The following is a 21,739-nucleotide window of genomic DNA, read 5'->3' as shown; positions in this document are numbered from 1 at the left end:
CATATTCGTTTAATTTTCTGTGCAATAGCAGGTAAAGTTTGTATGTAAAGTATGTTTCATAGAAGGAAAACTAAGCTTCTCATTAGAAAGATTAGGAAATATTTAATACAAAGTATAATTGCCCCAGGCTGAATGGCATCACTGGATTATTTTCAGTCTCACTCTCCATCCCACTGGGAATAGAAACAGTTTCAGGAATAAATGTAAATATTTTTCAGGAGGTTTTGAATTTGAGACTATGCCCTGGAATGTTTTCTTACTTTGTCCCTCCACTGTTTCCTATGTAGTGGAGTAATATTCAAGAATGATCTCCTCCTGAGTAAATACAGCCCATTTCCCACATTTCCAGATACACAAATTCTTCTATTCATATTAACAGAATGGAATAGTGAAGCAATACAAGTAAATTTGCTTCCTTCTACATTGCTGTCTAAGGCACAGTTCCACCTCTGGTATTCTGCTGGACAGCCCATACAGAGGACTTAACAGGGAGCTAAAAGTTGTTTGCGGTGGGTGAAGGGAGCAGGTGTTGGCCCATCCCTCTGCCCCATCCCTATTATCATGAATTATCACGCATCATCCCTGGTTTCCTTGTAACAGATTCTGAAGCTTTTAAACCTGCTTCTTCTCCGCAGTAGAATGCACTGGTTGCAAAATCAAGCGGCATGTGGGAGAGATATCAATTATTCTCTAAAACAAGTTATTAAATAATCCTCTTACTAAAATAGTCCTCATAAACCAGCAGCTGCTGGAAGTTTTCATTCACTGACTCCCTGAACAGTGCTTTAGAAACAAGACCTCAAAAAAAGAGTCTGAGAATGTATTGTCTTGTTAATATGATGACAATGAAGAATTTAAAGCCAGAAAACATATGCTCCAAAGCCTTTCATATAAGATACTTTGAAACGGAGTCATACTGCTTAATTCTAAAGTTAACTTGATTATTGACAGATTTTGGACGAAGATTTCCATCCTACATGCACTGACTACAGCAAGACTTGCTTTCAGTTTGAGCCTTGAAACTAATAAAGCAGACTGTTGCTATTCATTTCTATAGAAGCAAAAGTGAAGTACCGGTAAAAAAGGTAAAGGGACCCCTGACCATTAGGTCCAGTTGTGGCCAACTCTGGGGTTGCGGCGCTCATCTCGCTTTATTGGCCAAGGCAGCCGGCGTACAGCTTCTGGGTCATGTGGCCAGCATGACTAAGCCGCTTCTGGCGAACCAGAGCAGCACACGGAAACGCCGTTTACCTTCCCGCTGGAGCGGTACCTATTTATCTACTTGCACTTTTGACGTGCTTTCGAACTGCTAGGTTGGCAGGAGCAGGGACCGAACAATGGGAGCTCACCCTGTTGCGGGGATTGAACCGCCAACCTTCTGACTGACAAGTCCTAGGCTCTGTGGTTTAACCCACAGTGCCACCCGTGTCCCTAAAAGTGAAGTACATTGACTTAATTGGGACTTTTCTCCAGGGAAAATCCATTCAATCCTTTCTTGGGTTAGAAGTCTAAGTGAAATTGGTGGGATTATCAACTGTATGGGATTATAACAGAGTTGTGTGTTATGGGGACATTAGCATTGAAATACAGTACAAATTCAGTTATCTTCCCAGTATTGCCAAATCAAGAAATTCAGTAGTTTTCTATTATAAAAAAATACTTTCTAAAACCAGAACTGTTCCCAAACTACTTGTTTTGTTTATGAAGTTACTTATGTTTATAATTCTATTCATGTAGTGTTTTCTTAATTCTCAATATTCAAATACTGCACTACAAACAATCCCCAACCTTTTTTCAGTTCTACCTACTTTGTAGAACTAAGAGCACTGCTATGCCATTCGTTTGACCTGTTCCCCCCCAGGGCACAATAAATTGCTAAGTGATTTTAACACTAACCAGAAAATAAAGATAAATCTTTTCGTATACAGCACTCCTTACACACGCTTTCCTGGAGTAAGCCCCTTTAAACACTACATTTTCTTGACGAGAGCAGTAAGAGGTCGCTGTAGTGCCGCAGTCTCTCATCGGTGGATGGAGGGTACAATTCCGTTATATGAAAAGGCTTACAGCATATAATTGCGAATTTAATTCTCTCTAGTGCCTGCCCGTATGAAGCCGAAGCTACAAAAGAGAAAGGCGTGGGAAGACTCAGGGTTTGCAGAAGTGTGTGTATATATATATATGAGGTTTGCAGATGTATATACATATACATTATACGTATGTACGCCGGGACCCCAGGCTCCCACAAGGAACAGTCCGAGTGTGCACAGTGTGTTTGGAACACCGAGCTTTGGAGGGAGATGAAAAGGAACGAACAGCCACCCGAACAAGACAACTGCCTTCAACTGCTCATGCGCAGGTGCTTCTTAGAAAGCTCGTCGCCGGATATCCGGCCCAGACGCTACGAGGCTTTTCGGGCAGCAGTAAGCGTGACTGTCAGGTGTCAGCTGGCAGCGCTTTGGGGGCGGGACTAAAACGGTGTCTTCGCAAAGGGAGGCTAAAGCAACAAGACTTTCCAGCCGCCATCATACTTCTGGTTTCTCAACGCAGTCTTTCGACTCCTTCGGCAGTAGGCGGGGCCGGATTTAGGTTTGACGAGGCCCTAAGCTACTGAAGGTAATGGGATCCTTTATATGTCCAGTTGCCTTTTGTCAACAACAAATTGTCGTTCTATTTTGTGTTGAATATATGCTATATGCAAAACAAAAAAATTTTTTTCCTTCCAGTAGCACCTTAAAGACCAACTAAGTTAGTTCTTGGTATGATCTTTCGTGTGCATGCACACTTCTTCAGATACACACTTTGTGTATTCAATGTCTTTGAAGAAGTGTGCATGCACACGAAAGCTCATACCAAGAACTAACTTAGTTGGTCTTTAAGGTGCTACTGGAAGGAAATTTTTTTTTTTTGTTTTGACTATGGCAGACCAACACGGCTACCTATCTGTAACTGGATATGCTATATGGTAATTTATGGACCTAATAGGTATCTAAAGCCATTTGCACATGCAGAATGTAGGCCCCCTATATATAGAAATGAGCAAACCACTGATATTTTAGGAAGCAGACTAGCAGGCAGGGGCCATTACTTACATCATACTACACAACACAAAACACTGTTGCTGTATGTAGGTTTTATTTTTTACCTTATATTTTGGAAATGTACATCCAGGGTTTTTTTCCTTTACATTTTTTGGGGGCCTCCAAGTGAGTGGGGCCCTAAGCTATAGCTTGTTTAGCTTATACCTAAATCTGGCACTGGTTAGGGTAAGAATGATGGAGGTACACTGGGCAGCGGATGGCTGTGCTTAGGCAGCCATAACCCACTCCTCCACAACAAACAATACTTTTTCTTGATTGGTTACTCGAACAGAACTCTGGGGTTTGGAAATAGAACTGACTCTTGTCGGGTGCAGTAGAAGGCAGAGAAATGGTTTTTGCATGAATGCAGCTGGGTGGTTATTTCAAAAGAAATAAACATTTTACTTTTTTCAAAAAAACAAAAACACTCAGTGCGCCTGGTTCTTGTGAGGCAGTTGGCGGAAATCAGTGGAACACTTTCGCCCGGCCTTCCTCTAAGCCGTTGCCCTTCAGTTGTTGCTTTTTGGCAAGGATGTAATCATTTCCCGGAGTCAAAGACAGAATTATTTCAAAGCAGTGCAGCGGAAAGGAGGGCTCGTAACCTTTCAATCTTGAATGGGTTTTTCATAAGTAAATAGAAATTTCGCTTCCTTGCCCCGCACATGGAGGAGTGTGAGCGCTGTAATCGGGAACCGGAGATCCTCCTGGAAAGCCATTCTACGAGCGCCCTTGGGCTGGCGTGATACCCGGATATGAGGAGGCGTTCTAGTCGCTTCCCTTTTCTCTCTCTCGCTCAGTGTTATTCGGCGCCGGCCGGGTGACATGAGGAACCTGCGCGGGTGACACCGACGCTGCCTCGAGCGGAGCCCTCCCCCTCCCCCCGCCACTTTGTTCGCGCGCGCCGCCGCTGCCGCCTCGCTCGCCCACCCGGGGCCCACTAAGCGCCTCGTCCTGTGAGGGGGGCAAATTGGCCGACCTCCTCCTCCTTCTCCTCAAGAGGTAAATGACAATCCTCCTGCCCTTCCTCAAGCAGCCGGTGGGGAGCGGCGGGGATAAAACCAGAAAGAAATATACGGAGGCTGTGGCCTTTCCCCGCCGGAGTCTGCCTCTCCCCCTCCACCTCCCCCCCGAACCCCAGTTCGGCTATCGGGACCCCGAGAGAAAAGGAAACCGACCGGGGTGCACCCGTTTCTCGACTATGGGAATTTTGGCTTTGTTGGAAGCGCCTTGGGAAAGAGGAGCAACGCCTCCCCCCACCCGCGCCTCAAAACACTCCTCACATTCTTTGTATTTGCAAGCTCGACTCCCCTTTCTTTTTCCCGTGGAGCCCCGAAGCGGTGCATAGCCGATTAGGGATTTCTGGTGTCAATAGGCAACATGGGCTTGGGCTGCAGTCTTTTAACTACGTACTGAGGAGGGAGCCCCATTCAGTTCAATGGGGTTCGCTCGCAGGTAACATGGCCTCCCTCCAGCTCCCCGCTTCTCTCCCTCTCACGGGCAAATCTGGCTATTGTTCTGCTAGGTACTAGCCAGGTGAAGGGGAGGGGGAGAAGGGAAGTGGCACAAAGCCACTTCTTTGGATGTGCTAACTCGTACCCATTGCATTGATAAAGGAACTGGTTTGGCAAGCTCCTCTTTATGGTCTACCATCGTAAGACAGCACAACCCAAGATTTTGTAGGAGTTCAGGATATCACCTGAACTGACCACAAACAGTATCCGATGTTGTGTAAGTGGCACTTACTTCACACAACAAGATTTTGCCTTCCTCTTCTCGCAGCCCCCTCCACCCATCCCTCTGGATCAGATTTTAAGGGTTTGTGGGGAGATGAGGGAGAAATCATAGAATTGTAGAGTTGAAAGGGACCACAAGGTTCATCTAGTCCAGCCCCCTGCAATGCAGGGTTCTCTTTGCCCAACATGGGACTCAAACGCACAACTCTGTGATTAAGTGTCTCGTGCTCTACCGAGTGAGGGAAGTTCCGTTGTACAAGCGGGGTGGCTGTGTTGAATACAAATCAAAGTGTGTGTATGAAAGATACAATATAATGTCCGTATGAGGCACTTGATGATGGAAATGTTTATAATGGGCATAAATCTATGGCCTTGTGTACAAAACCTGGCCTTTGGTACAAGTCAGGTGGTCTCACAGTTGGGGTAGTGTGGGCTTTTGTGATAACAGGTAAAGGTAAAGGGACCCCTGACCATTAGGTCTGGTCGTGGCTGACTCGAGGGTTGCGGCGCTCATCTCGCTTTATTGGCCGAGGGAGCCGGCATACAGCTTCTGGGTCATGTGGCCAGCATGACAAAGCCGCTTCTGGCAAACCAGAGCAGTGCACGGAAACGCTGTTTACCTTCCTGCCAGAGTGGTACCTATTTATCTACTTGCACTTTGATGTGCTTTTGAACTGCTAGGTTGGCAAGAGCAGGGACCAAGCAACGGGAGCTCACCCCGTCGTGGGGATTCGAACCGCCGACCTTCTGATCGGCAAGTCCTAGGCTCTGTGGTTTAACCCACAGCGCCACCCACGTCCCTGTAGCCATAAGCAATATTGGAATTGCTAATGCTCTAGAGATAGCTTGATCCAGGACTTGAGAAGGAAGCTTTATGTGACTTACTTTTCAGTTCAATCTGAGATATGCTACAGATTTTATTACACAACGAAAACATTACTTCTTGTTGATGTTGTTGTTGTTGCTCCCAGCACATACCTGTTTGCCATTGCTCTGTGCACTTACAGGAACTATTTGTTTCAACTATCAAATAAATACTTGCTATGAGAAAAAACCAGATACATATTGTTATCTGTCTATCTTGATCCACCATGCTGCCAGATAGCTAAAGTAGCTCTAAAGATATTAGAGATAACCAATTAGGTTTCCCCTCAGTAGTACACATACCTCTCACACATCCTTTTTTTAAATAAAAAAAAAAGTTTAAGGAAGTTTGTACTTGTTCTCATTTCTTGCTATTGTAATTAAGAGAAACTTACACAGGAGACAAATTATCAATTTTTCCTCTTAAATAGGGTGACACTAATAGTTTGAGTCTATAGATTTGTTCCTGATCAATCAGTGGTAAGAAAAACATAGGTTTCAAAAGGAGACTTGATAACACACAGTATTCCCCCCCCCAAAGCATGCGAAATGGCAAAAATAATAGAAATTTCAAAATAACTTGTGCACGGTAAAATGGCATTATTAGGATCTGAAGTAGAATAAGGCCTGGAGGAGTCTGAGATGGTTAGAAGGAATGCTTATTCTTAAATGTTGATGCTGTGCTCTTCAAGACAAATCCTGTTAAAATTTCATTTACTTTAGAATAATTAGAATCAAATCAAGTGTGCAACATACAGAGCAGCTTGAAGCTGAGTCAGGCAGGGGAAAGGAACCTGTGATCTCCAACTCCCATCAGCCTCAGCCAGCATGACCAGTGGGTCAGGGATGTTGGAACTGTAGTTTAACAACAGCTGGAAGGACAACAGCTCACCATCCCTGGAATAATTTTGTGCCCTATTTAATTTGCATAAAATGTGTATATTATTTATTACCTGAAACTCTTGCTTATTTGATATATGGTTCACAAAATATCTGCAGCTTCCCATAGAATTAGAAAACTAGTTGAAAATTTGAACACATGTTCTTGGAAATAAGTTTCACTACTGTAATGAAATACGACTGAGGGATAACTGTAAAACACTGTCATTTCCAATAATATTTTGTTGTTTCTGTGTTTATAGGAGATATGTAATGCTCTCCTTGGATGCAAATTTATAAGGAATGTGTTTTTCACAGATCAGCACATTTCTTCAGCTGAGACAGAGTTTATTTATAAAGCAGTACCTGTGAGTAAGCCAAGTCATCATGTTAAACTTTGCATTTAAGTTCTATTTTTTGCAGAAATAGTTGGAAATACTGTATAAATGACTTAATACTTGTCTTTTTCAGAAATGGCAGCACAGAAAAGAAAATCTGTGCTGGTAGAACCCCCTGCTAAGCGGCAGAAACTGGATAAGAATAGCAAATCAGTATCAACTAGCAAAGGAAAAAAAGTGCTTCATGCTAAATCAAATAAAAGTACTATGTTGAAGAAAGAAATGCACAAAGTCTCTACAAAAACTAACAGGACAGCTGTCAATAACTCCATAAACAGATCCTCTAAACCATCCTCCCAAACTAAACGAGCACAGAAGTATTCCAGACAGACTTCAAATGAATTAAAGAAGAAAAGTTGTAAAGCAGTATGTGTGAAACAAACTTCCCTAAAGCCTATAGGAAAATTATCTTCTACGAAAGCATCCCTAAAATCTTCCAAAATAAACCATGGTAACCATCTGAGCTGTACAAAGACCTCCTCCAAACGCACTTCTACAGGGAAGGAAAAATCCAGTGCTGTCAAAAGTAAGACTTCTCGTGACACCAAGAAGCAAAAGAATTCATCTGCAGATATTAAAAAGTGTTCTACTGAAGCTCTGTGTAATAGACGTTCAGCATTGCACAATAGAGCTACTCATAAGAACTTGTCCTCTGAATCAAAATCGAGGGTAGAAAATTCCAAAAAGGGTAGAACTACTAAAGCCACTAAATTCCTTAAAAGTAACAAGGTTAGCTTTGAGGTTCAGAATTCCAGAAAATCTTGTGCAAAAAAATCAGCTTCTCAAAGCATTGAACAGATGCGGACTAAAACTTTCAGTGATAAAAAAGCTTGTGAATCTGACAAAGGGAAAAAAACTACAAGGTCAACAGATACCAATTCTAAAAAAAGTACTGTTAGAAATACAGAAGAGCAGTTGCATGTCACAAAAGCTAAAGATATGTCTTGGAAGGAGACTGTGCAGGATGTTCCTCAGTCACAACCTGCTGTTTCATATGATGAGCATCAAACTCGAAGATCACCAAGATTGCAGCAAGCATCTAATGTGCCTACCATATCTTTGCGCAGCAGAAAAATTGAAGGAGGACGTGCTTCTACTCGAAAGCAATGCACCCAGATGAAAAAACAGGTTCCATGTGTTAAAAATGAAAAGCTGGACTCTGTCCAGCCAATAATGGAACAAAAAATCATGAAAAGCGATGAATATAATAATGGAGAAATAGAAATAACAAGTTTTGAGAAAATTGATTCTCTGAAACAGAAAAAACATGAAGTGGGTTCTAAAATCCGTGATTTGACCACATCTGACGAGAAGGTAAGAGAATCAAGAAATAATCCTGACTGTAGCCTTCAAGAATCTAATAATGGATCTGTCAACACAACTTCCTGCTCTGTGACATCAACATGCAGGGTAATAAGTAAAGAAAAGGAATCCGTGCACAGAAATGGAAAAATCAGTATAAAAGCAAAGAGAGGTTTTTCAGACTCTTTGAGTCAAAAACCTGCTTATCAACCAGAGGATGTGATGAAGTCAAAAAAGGTTAGCATTCTTGAGCTATGTGAGGAAATTGCAGGTGAAATTGAGTCAGACACTGTGGAAGTAAAAAGAGATCATCCTAATGCTGAATATGGAAAAGAGGAAGAGAGAGATACTGTAGTGGAGTTGCCTCAAACTGCAGTATCTACTGAAGAGGAAACTAATCGGAACTCTCAGTGTAAGCGATTTTTCCCCAGCAAAAAAGGAATGTCTGTCAAATGCACTGTGAATGGCAGACATAGTACTGCAAACAAAAACTCTAAATGGACCAAAATTAAATTAGCAAAGGTTAATCACGTGAACCAAAGTCCTTCAAATTCCTCAAGTACTCCAGCACTTGGTTTGTTAAAGTGCAATATTCCAGAGAAACAACAAGAAGCAGTTGTAGAAATGCACCTTCCAGAAGCCCAAAGGAAACAGGTACAATTAGAGGACAATGGCAACGCCGCACATGAGCAGAAGTTAAATATACCTTGCTCTAAAGGAATCCAGGCTAAAGATAGGGTGGCTATAGAAAATGGTCTCTCTACCCTAAGCCAGCACCATGGCCCTGAGCCAGCCCCAGATGAGGTAATCAGTTTTTAATATTATTGTATGATGATTGCACACATTTATTATATTTCAGCGTCAGATTAGAAATGTTTTGTGAGGCGGTTTGTGCAGTTACTTTACTAGACCATGATGCAATCTGCTTTAAATGGGTCATTTCATCCCATTACTGCTACTTTTTCTAAATCATGTGAAAAAGCTATTCTGGTCAATTTCCATTTAAGCAGGTGTGCATGGTTGGCTACCCATAAAATCTTCTAGCACATCCATTGTTGTTTTACAGTACAACAGAAGCTTTCCAAAGCTTCCCTTCAACAGCAGAACCAGGCATCTCTGCAGTGTACCACAGCACAATTGCTTTCTGTGGTCAATAGAATAATGTGCAGGGCAGCACCAAGTGCAAAAAGTGCTCCGCAATATTTTTGCCACTAGACTTTTTAAAGCTAATTTGTGTAATTCAGTTACTAAATTAAACAGGAATAAATAATGTGTATGATTGTTGTTTCCCAAATGCTGTACTCTTTTTGTCAGTATTGGATCTATTGTCTGATTGCTAATATAGTCAATTCATATGGGTTTTTCTAATATGGTCAATTCATATGGGTTTTTCTAAGTCTGGTTTGGTAAGACAGTGGAATAGTTTGTCTAAAATGCTATGTTTCAATATTTTCTTTAGGGCTTCAATTTACATTTGGACTCAAGTCCAGAAAGTACGCCAAGGAAAATAATTACAGCACAGTCACCAGTGAAGGAAGTAAAAAAAGAAAGAGCAGAAATAAAACCTCAAGGTGAATCTTAAAATACAAGTTCCATACATTTTCACAACTTTATAACATCTTATTTGTGTGAATTATCAGTAGCTGAATTACAAGTTGTATTACAGGAAGCTTGACGGATTTGTTCATAAAACTGTAGAAACAGGAATTGGAAAAGGCACCGTGTATCATCCATTCCAGCACTATGCCCTTGACAGGCTAAGCTGAAAGTATCATGGCAGCTGACTAGCTAGACCACAGCTCATGGGTCTCAGGCTCTCCTTGCAGGAATTACACGCAACTTTCCATGTAAATTGCTCTATATGTCCTGCAAGGGAGGCAAGTGCCCCAGATCTTTAAGGCTGGACCATCAACATGATCCAAGCACTGTTTGAGCCTGCAGCTGTGACTTTGTGGTGGTGGTGCAGAGATGGCAAGGAGCAGCGCATCTGGCCTCAACTAGGAAGGAGAGCTGTAGCACACCAGATTATTATTTATTAAATTTCTATACTGCCCTACACCCGCAGGTCTCAAGGTTGTTACAGCATAAAATCACAATATAAAAAAACAAATTAGGTAATAAAATAAAAACAACCCAATAAGCTCCAGTTGGCTTCACATTTTCAGGGCAGCTGGAGGGCCACAGTGGGTGTTGCAGAGAGAGACCTCTTGGTCAGCAAGACCCTCTGGCCTTTTGGCTCCCAGTTGCTGTTGAAAATAAAGAGGTGGAGTTCATCTAGTCCAGAAAGGAGCTCAGAACTGTGTAGCTAAGTGATAATGACTCGCTTGGAGGCAAAATGAGATTGGTGTCGTACCAAATAAACCTTAAGCCATTTATACGTGGAAGAGCAAGCCTAAACACAATCATGTGCTGTGTGCATGAGAAAATATGAATGTATGTGTGAATGGCCCTACCAACCACTAGTCCAGGCCCTAACCATCACTGGCTTTGGCCATGCTGACTAGCATGTGATTGCCAACTGCGCATCCCCTGCTATATGTCCTTGGGAACGAAAGGGTTGCCCACCCTTCCAAATAATGACATGCAGCAGTTTATCCCATTGTTCTTATTTACCAAGTTCACATTTCTTTGAATGGACGCCCTGGTATGTTCAAAATTTGTTCGCCTCAGACTATGCCATTGCTGACTAGACTACTGCTTTTACCTTAGTATATCACCTTAAATATAATGCTGGTCTTAGTACTACATACTAAGTACTAAGCTCTTTGGCTACATGCTATATACTGCAAGTCTTGAATCATTATTAGAAGTGCTACTGTGTTGGCAGTTGTTCCTTAATGTTTGAGTCATACAATAGTTCTGACTAGCTTAGTGTTCTCTACTTTCATGGGAGCTATCTTGGTGAAGCTTCGGATTAGGTCTTTCTTAGTCTTGTTGCCTGGGATTCTTAAGATTGGAAATGCCAGGGATTGAATTTGGCATCCTCTACATGAAATCTCTCCCACTGAGTTGTGCCCTCTTCCATTTTTTTCCATATGCAGACCACATATAGCAGCTGTAATGGTTCCTATTGTGTTCAGTGTACAGTTCAAGGGATTGTGTTTGACTATTCTGAATCCAAAATTGCATTTGGTTACAAAAGTGGCCAGATATAAACCTTCAATAATATAAAACTGTATGTTGTAAGGCAAAGTTACACAGAAAATCGATTTATTTCAGGTTAATATTTGTGTTTTATTTCTGCATGTCTGTCATTCTCTGGCATCAAACAGATAAAATCTCAAATACTGGGTATACATGGGAAATTATATATATATGTATGTGTGTTCATGTAAGTAAAGTAACACATTTATTCCTTTATAGATGCAGCTCCCAAGCAGTTGGTTCGGACCCTGTTCACAAATAAAACCTCTGAGACAAATGAGAGCAGGTATCAGTTAATTGTATTGCTTGTTGCCTTTGTTCCTGCAGTGAACCTTTTAAAGCTTGTATTAAGCCCTTCTCACCACAACTAGTGAAATAGAATCATAGAATTGTAGAATAGTTGAGTTGCCGGGGATCACAAGAGTCATCTCGTCCAACCCCCTGCGATGCAGGAATCTTTTTGCCCAGCGTGGGTCTTGGACCCACAACCCTGAGATTAAGATTCTCATGCTCTACCGACAGAAGTTGTTGATGTAAGAGTACGTTCCTTTTCGTATTGCCCTTGGTTTTGGAAAAAGAAACTTTTAAGTTGCTGCAGATCCTGTATTTTCAGTCCTCTAAATTCATGGGTATTCTTTCCTCCTGGTATGATCAGGCTCTGCCAAAACTAGTACTTCCCCCTGACATTCCTATGAAGACTCTGAAACAAATATTGCTGCTCCCCATACTTTTTCTTATGCAAGCCTTGGTTCTTGCCATACGCTATTCTGTATATCAAGTAATTAGAGGTTTCAAATGTTAGAGGTTGCTATCTTTTTATTATTGAAGTATTAAACTTTTATAGACTTAGTTATGGCTTCCAATTAGCTTGTTAGCTTATTGAATATAAATGCAGTTATTCCTTGTGGGAGTTGTATGCAATTTGTATTGACTGAAGTCCTGAGTGATGATATAATTAAAAGATTGCTATTGAGAATTCAAATGTTCATAACTGTATGCAAACATATTGTTAGGATAAGCAGGACATGCTGAACGGTGCCCTCTCTAATAGGCTCCACTATACTTCTTCATCATTCATAGTAAGGAAAGCCCGCCCCCCCATTTCCCATAGATATTTCTGATAGTCTGCCATGCAAATGACATATTGAAGAGAAATCATTCCTCCTTGCCTGAGTTTCATCCCAACCCCACCCTTTGTCCATGTCTTTTTTCCTAAGGCTACATTTTCCACCACCCTTGAGGACAAATGGGAAGCTGCATAGAACAACCTCCATTAATGTTGTACTGCTTGCACAACCCACTGTGAATCATAGCATGGTAGTAACAGACACTAGTGCAGCCTCCCAAACCCAGCAGGCTGGCTTCTCTCACTGAACTTTTAGAAAGCCAGTAAGGCTCAAGGGAGAATCATGATGGGGTTGGTCAGTTGGGTAGTCACCTGGAAGCAATTCTTAGTTGGCCAAGCAAGTGGTTATTTACAATCCTGGTCTATCAAATGAGTGTAGGATTTGCACTTGTAGATTTTGCTTGTTCTTTAATATGAACCATATTTTTTCAACAAAGCATAGCTAAAGAATTTTGAACAATTAAAGTTTTTTTTTGCATTAAAGTAGGTTCCAGTTACTTCGGTTTCATATTTGCATTTTTAGCTGAATTTAAGTTCATATTAAAATATATAGAGAAATAGGCAACATTTTGTTCATTTGAACTATTTTTATACTTAAAGGACATGTTTGCCAAAGATTGCATTAGCATCAAAATGTGGTGGTTTCCTTTCATCTGAAGAACATATTCGAAAACCAAAAGATGTAGCAAAAGATAGCGATAAGCAGCTGATCATAGTAAGTATTGTGCATTGTAAGTATTTTATGTTCTTCTTGTGCATAATTTTAATCAAAATACATTGTGTCCAACTAAGTTTCACACAGAGTAGACCCATCGAAATTAATGAACCTAAGTCTACTTTGCGTAGGACTAGCGTTGGCTACAACCCACTGACCAAATACCCACCCACCAATGTCATGGATGGCACCCACTTTTATTCCTCCTAAATACGTTGATGGTTATTATTTAATTATATAAGGAAATGTAAAGTGCAAATTTGGGGGTTTGGTCACAGAGAGGAAAATCGTGCCTTGTACTACTGACTCTGGGTGCCCAGATCATTACTAACAGGTATTGTTCCATGAGTGAACAAAATAGAAACACACCTCCATACTCTCTCTCACATTAGCATTTTGCTGGTTTGTGTATGAAAAACAGAATTCAAACAAATCACTTGATTGAGAAAATCTTGTCCTCATACTAATGGAAAATAGTGTAAATTTGAGCAACATGGAGTCAGCAGGGGTTCATGTTTTTGTAAACTGCCTATTGTGTTAAGAAACTTTGTTTAATGTGCATATTACTGCTCCTGAATGAGCACTATATTTACTTTTTAATATAGGATGCAGGACAAAAGCGATTTGGAGCCATTTCCTGCAACATTTGTGGGATGCTCTATAGTGCTTCAAATCCTGAGGATGAAACTCAACATCTACTCTTCCACAACCAGTTCATAAGTGCTGTAAAATATGTGGTAAGAACATTTCTTTCATATAACATTGTATGCTTTGGAGCTTTTGCTATGGATTAACCAGAACAGCATTTACTGCTGGATACAGACTATTTAACAATTACCCTAAAAAGGTGTAGGAAAGTGTTAGATCCATTTAAATGTGTTTTTGAATGCTAGTCAGTATTAATGTATCAATGCAAATTCATCATACCTTTTCAAGTGTTTTTTTCTGGCCCTGGTATTTTTCCCTACGCATCAGTACAGTATTACAGTATATGACTAAGCACTCAAGAATGGACTAATCTAGTCAGTAGTTTCTCTATTTGCATAAAACTGTAAATATGTGTAAATTAGGTATGGCCATATTTTCAAGTAACTTGGCTAATAGAAAATGCTAAACTTTGCGTAGTCTGACTTTTAATTTCAAAAATTGCACACCAAACAAAACTGCTATTAGTCTAAATATAGTATGCCCCTGTAACTTCCATTAAAATCAGTGAAGTTTGTTTTCTTTATCATACATGTTACCTTCCGTACATTGACATTGATAAGACCTCCAGGACAACTGAACTGAATTCACCAAGCTACTTAATTTATATATGACACAAATTCAATCTTTGGTTCAAATCTAGCTTGGGATATAAGAATCTTTTGTATATCATTATAGTTGTACAACTCGCAGTCATATAATTTTTAAAAGAAGTAATCATCCACAGATATATCACAACATTAATAGTTAAAAAAGAGGCTATCTGAAAACGATCGGGCCAGTATTTGTTGCCTACACAAGGTAGTTAAGCCATTTTAGCTTTTTTTAAACTTCTGCTCTCCAGGGTTGCCTTCAAAATGATCACAGCATTGATATTACTAATAAGGCTCTTGTTTCTAGACTCTTTGATTGTATGAAAGTACAGGACTAAATTAGTTTTTTTAATGACTGATATAAACTGAAAGCTAAATTAAGGGTGCATGTTGGAGGTTTTGTGACCCAGAAATGGAGCAATAGCCCCTGAAGTTGGCAAAGCACTGGCTTCTGTGCTCATAATGCCTGGTCACAGCTAGCCACATTTTGAACTAACTGCAGTTCCCAAACTGTCTTTGGAGATAGCCCAATATGTGATGCATTCCATAGTCTAATCTTTTACAAATTCTACCCTCATTTTGTGATGCCCTGTATCGCTATTAGTAAGGGAGAAATAAAACCAAAAATGGAGATGAGAATGCATATTAGTAGACTTTGAGGAAGTTTCTTTTAATATTTCTGGGTTTCTAAAATTGAAACCTACCTTTTGAATAGGGTGGAATAGAAATCTAAATACCTTGATGAAATTAATTCTTACTGCTAGTGCTGAAAAGGATCTTCATCTGGTAGCAGTGGTTAGTTGCTTTAGTACATTATTATTATTATTTGTTTGAAAAAAGAGCATGTAGTACTGACAACAACAGTTCCAGATTATTATTTTTAAGTAATGCTGAAATTTAGAAGACAGCATATCTTCCAGGGAGTTCCCCTTTCTCCCTCCTTCAAAGTGTTTTGTGTTTCAGAGATACGTCACTTAGGCTGGTGAAATATACCATAACTTTCTGCATCCTTTCTGAGCAACATAAACTCTAATTTCTGGCTAAGTCCCATCTTAATAGACTTAAGTGGCTTTTTGTTTTGTTTTTCCATGCAGGTACTGCTCATTAATCACCATCAGTGTGGATCTGAAGAAGACTTAATTACCTAATTTTTGAGTATGTTTAACTTCAGATACACACAGCATAGCAACTTATCCCTTTAGGTTCTTAGAAGGTAGTTATTCTTTTTATAGCCTCATTTTTGTGACTATGATCGTTATGACCAGTTACAAAATGAATGATTCCGTATTTGAACCATTGCATGCCACTCAGTTCATGGAAAACCTCCTGGAGGTCTTTTGCATGCCAAGATGTTAAAATGTAATATTTTGTATTTATGGAGGTAACGATGTTTGTTAAAGAAACTCAGTTTTTAAAATCTGCTCATTTCTGCTCACTAGAGACTAGAATGCATCCACCTGCACATATAGTTGCTCTGCTTTGGTGTTTGGGGTATTGGCTCTGATAACCAAGTAGATGTACCGGTTCTCAGCTAATTTGTCTTAGAGTTGTTTGGGGCAACCACAGAAAAAACGAGAAAAATTCTGAAGTATTAAAACACTTTGATGGTGTTAATATGAATAAATTAAACAACAACCCAATTGGGTTTGTTGCCTACTAAACAAGATGCAGATTTTAAGGGTGTGCTGAGTGCTGCGGTAGGGGAAAGTGAAGTCCTGTTGTACAAACAGAAATCCATTCCTCTTACATATAGATCATTTTGCATAGTGCTACAAGGAATAATAGTTGCGATCATTGGGTTAAGCAATGTAAAAGTGTCTATTTAGTCAAGTATTTATTATGTGCTTTTTTAGGGCTGGAAAAAAGAGAGAATTTTGGCTGAGTATCCTGATGGCAAGATAATAATGGTACTTCCTGATGATCCAAAATATGCACTAAGAAAGGTAGAACAAACCTTTAAAAAAAACCTCTATTCTCTTCTTTGTTTTTCACATGAGCAAATAGCTTAGTTAAGCATTTGTATGAACTTGGCTCATAATTTCAGGTGCATTTAACAGGTTGGTTCCTGTGTTAACATCAGCTGTCTGTCTCCTAATCAGCACACAAATCATCAACCAGAAATACCTGTTACTAGTAGTGTTATTTTAGTGCTCTCTTTTTGGGTCTATATGTAGATTAGAGAAACTTGAAAATAAAGTGAATGCATAGGGGCTGACTGTTTGTAAACCTTTCACCGAGATTAAATATCTGCTGCCTTTGACTATCCACATGGACCTGTGGCATGTAAAGGTACAGATATAATAGATATGAATCGTCCAGTTATTTTTGATAACATCATATTTGCTAAAGTGCCAGGACAGAGCTTGTTATTGAATAGAAGTAGATAATTATCCTGACAGGCCATTGCTGAGCTCTGGAAGGAAAAAATGTAGGAAAAAATTTCTAGCTTACATGGCCAAGCTGGAACTTACTGTAGAGGCTACTTTTTTGATCATAGAGAGCAAAAACCTGCAATTGAGGTGTGATGTCTTTCCTTCATGGAAGAAAAACATGTCAGAACTTGCAGAGAAGATCTGAATGAGAAATAGACTCCTGAAATATAACCACTCTTAGTACTGATTCTAAGGAACTAGGTAGGAAAGCACATTAAACAGCCTTGTCATAGGCAATTATTTATTTCCTGAAATTTTTGCAAGCAAGAGGTTTACTAAGAGATGAAACAATAAAATCACAACCATACTTTAAAACCTACAAAAGTTAAAATACTAAAACAAATTAAAATTGCCTCATAGGAAATATGCAGGGTTTGTGCAAGGACAGTGCCTGAATGTAAAAGGATCTCTATTGAGCGTAACTGAACGCTGTTCTTCTAAACTAGCCTTTCTCAACCTGTGGTTCCCCAGATGTTGTTGAACTACGACTCCCATCACCCCTAGCTAGCAAGGCCAGAGCTCAGGGATGATGGGAGTTGTAGTCCAACAACATCTGGGGACCCACAGGCTGAGTCTAAACCATCTTTCTCACTGGTGTGTGTGAAGTGGTGTACACACAGGAACTGTACCAGGCCATGTCAGGAAATAGAAGGCACACCTGCCATATCCCCATCTAGCCCACCTCATTTGCCAAATCAAGGAAGAGGAAGCAGCAATATTGCTTTCCTTGACTGAACAGATTGGGTGGGAACATGTGTCTAAGTATCCCTGGGCACGCATGCCAAAGAAAGGAGTGGGAAAACAGGGATCCTGTGGCTTATAGCTGATTGACTGTGAAAAGACAGCATTCCTGGTGGAGTACATTGAAGCTATTTCCTTTTTAAATGTTTAGATTCTTCCTAAACCTGTAGCTGAAGTTGTTATGTTTTGGAACTTTTTTTCTAGATGACGTTATTCACTATATTAATCAGCTAAAGCTGATTGCTTGACTAGTGTGGCTCATTTTCATTTTGTTAATGGCATTTCTGAGTTCAATATAACATATAATCACTTGATAAATATAAGTATTTATGTGGCAGGGCTGAAACTCAAATTCCCAGAACAATGAACAGCTTGCTTTGGAGTTCTGTTGAGTTACTGTAACAGGGAACAAGGAAGAATTACTGTTGTTCATATGTCCAACTGTGCGTGGTTATTTTTAAAATAAAAAGTTCCCATAGTCCCTTTTAATATTTCAACAAAGACACAAATTGATTTTTTGTGCAGTAATAAACAATCATTGTTCTTTTCCAAGATATTCATTGTTGCAGTTTTCTTTATTTATTTACAGATTCTTCAGTAGACCTAGAACTTATTTTAAAAAAATCTTTTTTTACTTGTGAATATACTGGGTATAATTATATTATGCAATTTTTGGCAGGTTGACGAAATCAGAGAGATGGTAGATAATGATCTGGGATTTCAACAAGCTCCTCTTACATGCTCCAGAACTAAGACACTGTTATTTATTTCTAATGATAAAAAAGTAACAGGATGCTTAATCGCTGAACATATCCAATGGGTGAGTAAGGCTGTGTCCAGAACAAGTTTCTTCTTCATTCATTGGGTGGTTTTTTTTAAGCTCTCTTCATTTTTGTAGTATTTTCTGTGGGTAGGCCATACTATAAAGAGCATTATTTGCAAGTGGCTCAGTCTTCTGAGTTATGTTGAAGGCTGGCTTTTGGCTTTTGTTCTGTTTTTAAACTTCCATATGCTTCTTGACACAGCTGGCAGTAACCCTTTCTGTAATGGGCAATGTGAACTGTTTGCGGAGGGAAGGACTAGCATATGGGAACTGTTTTCCTTTATAAAATGGGCTGTTAGCTTTATGCCTGAAGCAATCTGGAATGTCTTCTGTAAGTGGGTTTACTCAGAATTCTGTTTGTCCGTTGCAAGCTCCAAGCTGCCTGAAGACAATGTTCTCTAGTTCTGCTCAGATACCATAAAGAACATAGCTGGGGGGTGTTTTTTTAATGAGGTATTTCCTTCTACCCCAAAAAAATACGTCCGAATGAGGGATACTGTCAAGATGAATTGTATGCTGGCCCAGCTGGTCAGAGGACAGACACACCCTGAGGGGGACTGGTGCAGACCATATACCCTAATTAACTTCTAAAGTTCCACATTGTAGGGGAGTGACTGTTGACTCTAGCAGACGATTTCTCAGTTTGAAACACAAAAGCTTCCTGCTTTTTGTTCTTTTGCTTGTAATAAAAATGGCAACAGTGTGACTGAACAAAATTATGAAAGGAGGTAGTAATGTAAACATCTATAATAGACAAGTTCACCTTACATTAGCTGTTTTAGTGCACTTTGCATTGGTAAAGTATGCTGAAGCTAGGTTTGTTCTCTAGGGGTACAGAGTTATCGAAGAAAAGATACCAGAAGTTAGTTCAGAAAACGAGAAAGTCACATTTGAAAGGCAAAAGGCTTGGTGCTGCTCAACGTCTCCTGAGCCTGCTATCTGTGGAATTAGTCGCATCTGGGTGTTTAGCATGATGCGTCGGAAGAAAATTGCTTCTCGGATGTTAGAATGTTTGAGGTAAACATTTATTTTGTATTTTAGTATGAAATGTGTTAAGGATAGGACTGGAGTCCCCATCATGGTGCCTGCAGGCACACATATACCATCCCTGATACCCACGTGAGGATCTCAGTCCTTAGAAACAAACAAAAACTAGTTGGTTGAAGGCTTTTTCCACCTCTGCTGTCTGTTAAGAATAGTTCCACTTTCTTTGGCCTCTGTACAGGGTTTTAAAATGCCCTACAATCTTTGCCCTTCCCTTCTCAATTCTAGCCAGAGGTGAGGAGAGAATGTGCTACGGTGGATGTGTCAATAAGGAACAAAAAGATAGTGTGTTTGTGAAAGGGAACTGGCAAGGCACATTTTTAGCAGCAATAACCACAGGGTCCCCCCCCTTCTGTGGAGAGGGAGTGGGAGCTTTTTGGATCTCCTCCCCAACAAAAGTCCCATGAGAGAGGGCTGAATGACTGGGGAGCAGTTATGTAGTTCTCTCCATCCAAATAAGCCAGAGGCCTCAACAGCACCCCACAGCTGTGGCTTTCCCAGTTGGGTGGATATATCTTATAGTATTGGATAGACTATTTTTACAGAGCAGTTCATGGACCCAAAGCCCAGTTCCTCATGATTTTCACAAGGTACCAGATGAAAGCCAGCATCAAATCACAGATCGCATTGATGTCCTCCAGATTTGTGGAACATGGCAGATACTGCAAGGGGTAGATTTTGGAGGAGGAAAGGGGGAATCTCATTCCACTCTTGGACAAGACACAGTTGAATAGTTCCCAAAATATTTAGCATTTTATACAGTCATTTGAATACTCTAAAGTGCTTCACAAATCAGAATATTAATCTAAATAAGCATGCTTGCAAAACATAAAAAGTAAATAGTCAGCCAGTCACATTTTTCACTTTATTTGCTATTATTTCATTGGAAGCCTTCTGTTTCATCGTAACTATGAGTCCAGAGAGTAGTCATATTTCAAAAGTTGTGTGAACTGTTGTAATTTCTCTTCTTACCCTCCCCTCTAGTCTTTAAAACTGCTTTTTAAAAAACATGGAAATAGGGTGGCATTTGATGGTGCTAGTCGTTTCACTTGATTGATGGGGATTATTTGATCAAATAACATGGTACCTGTATATGTTAACGCTATTCCTTTTAAAAATATCTTTAAACAGGAGTAACTTTATATATGGCTCATATTTGAGTAAAGAAGAAATCGCCTTTTCTGATCCTACCCCTGATGGAAAACTGTTTGCAACACGGTACTTTGGTACTAGTCAGTTCCTGGTATATAACTTTCTCAGTGGACAACAACCTGCTTAGAGTGGAAATTTTATAGCAAAATTATTGCCCAGCTGCAGACAGAGAATGGGGCACTTCCTAGCAGTTAACTCAGGAGTAGTAACAACCAAAATGTGGTTGCTGTATTTTGTTAACTGTAAACAGTACAAAAAGTAGGGTAATTTTTTTAAGGGCTATTTTTTATATAAAGAATGTATTATATCTATAGTAACTTAGTCATGTTTACATGCAGTATATAATTGTTCATAGTGGACTGTCAACTAGTGCAAGAACTGTGGTCGCCTTTAAAGTACATTTTGAAGTTCACAATGAAGTAATATACCAGGGCAGTGACAGCATTTCTTTTCAATAAGAGCCTATACATACATATCATCGCTAAAAGATGTTCTACAGCATGACATTGTTTAGTTTCCAAATACACTTTGAATGGAAAACAATGTTTTAAAAAAGACAGTATTGAATAGATTAGCCTGAGAAGGAGGAAGCCCTGACTTTTTTCAGCAATAGCATACTTTTTTTGTGGACTTCACTTTGATACTTTATCCAAAATCCCTCCAATTTCAGAGGGTGCATATGTTGAAAAACTGCTGTGGCCTTTCTTGACCTGTATATAATGTAGATTAAAAGTAAAGTATTTGATAATTTTAAAATAATGTACTAATGCTCAGTAAATTTAATCAATGCCTTTGATATGGTTGAATATTAAAAAGTTGATTGAAACACTAGTCTGATTATTATATCAAAATGATGGGGTGATTACCAACTATGCTAGCTAAATTTTGAAGACCTAATATATCAGGTTCCTAGTGTCACTATGAAAATTTTCAGTCTAAAATGAGACTGACTGACAAGAGTCTATCTCATTTCCAGTAGTAGCTGGTGAACTACCTCTAGGAAGCCCT

The 21,739-nt window shown here is 39.7% G+C and overlaps 1 protein-coding gene across 5 annotated transcripts; it reads left to right on the top strand.

The window, feature by feature from the left end:
• The first annotated feature begins 2,493 nt into the window (after positions 1-2,493).
• Positions 2,494-21,557, top strand: ESCO1 (establishment of sister chromatid cohesion N-acetyltransferase 1). Of its 5 annotated transcripts, XR_014550089.1 has the most exons (12): positions 3,822-4,079; positions 6,820-6,924; positions 7,028-9,060; positions 9,716-9,827; positions 11,620-11,686; positions 13,127-13,241; positions 13,847-13,978; positions 15,634-15,752; positions 16,393-16,482; positions 18,392-18,532; positions 19,365-19,552; positions 20,711-21,557. XR_014550089.1 is itself a non-coding variant. In XM_083622419.1 (11 exons), the coding sequence occupies exons 3-11, from the start codon at positions 7,030-7,032 to the stop codon at positions 20,856-20,858; spliced, it is 3,024 nt and encodes a 1,007-aa protein (XP_083478545.1). In that variant the 5' UTR covers positions 2,494-2,616; positions 6,820-6,924; positions 7,028-7,029; the 3' UTR covers positions 20,859-21,557. The 5 variants fall into 5 exon arrangements, 4 of the variants coding, with proteins under 4 accessions (XP_083478545.1, XP_083478546.1, XP_083478544.1 ...); XM_083622419.1 differs by lacking the exons at positions 3,822-4,079; positions 15,634-15,752 and adding an exon at positions 2,494-2,616; XM_083622420.1 differs by lacking the exon at positions 15,634-15,752 and having other exon boundaries at positions 3,795-4,079; positions 6,875-6,924.
• The last annotated feature ends 182 nt before the right edge of the window (positions 21,558-21,739 follow it).

Source organism: Podarcis filfolensis (assembly GCF_964270895.1).
Source record: "Podarcis filfolensis genome assembly, chromosome: 7".
In the NCBI taxonomy this organism is placed as follows: domain Eukaryota; kingdom Metazoa; phylum Chordata; class Lepidosauria; order Squamata; family Lacertidae; genus Podarcis; species Podarcis filfolensis.
Note: the sequence above shows the minus strand (reverse complement) of the source record. Positions and strands in the feature narration are given on the sequence as shown.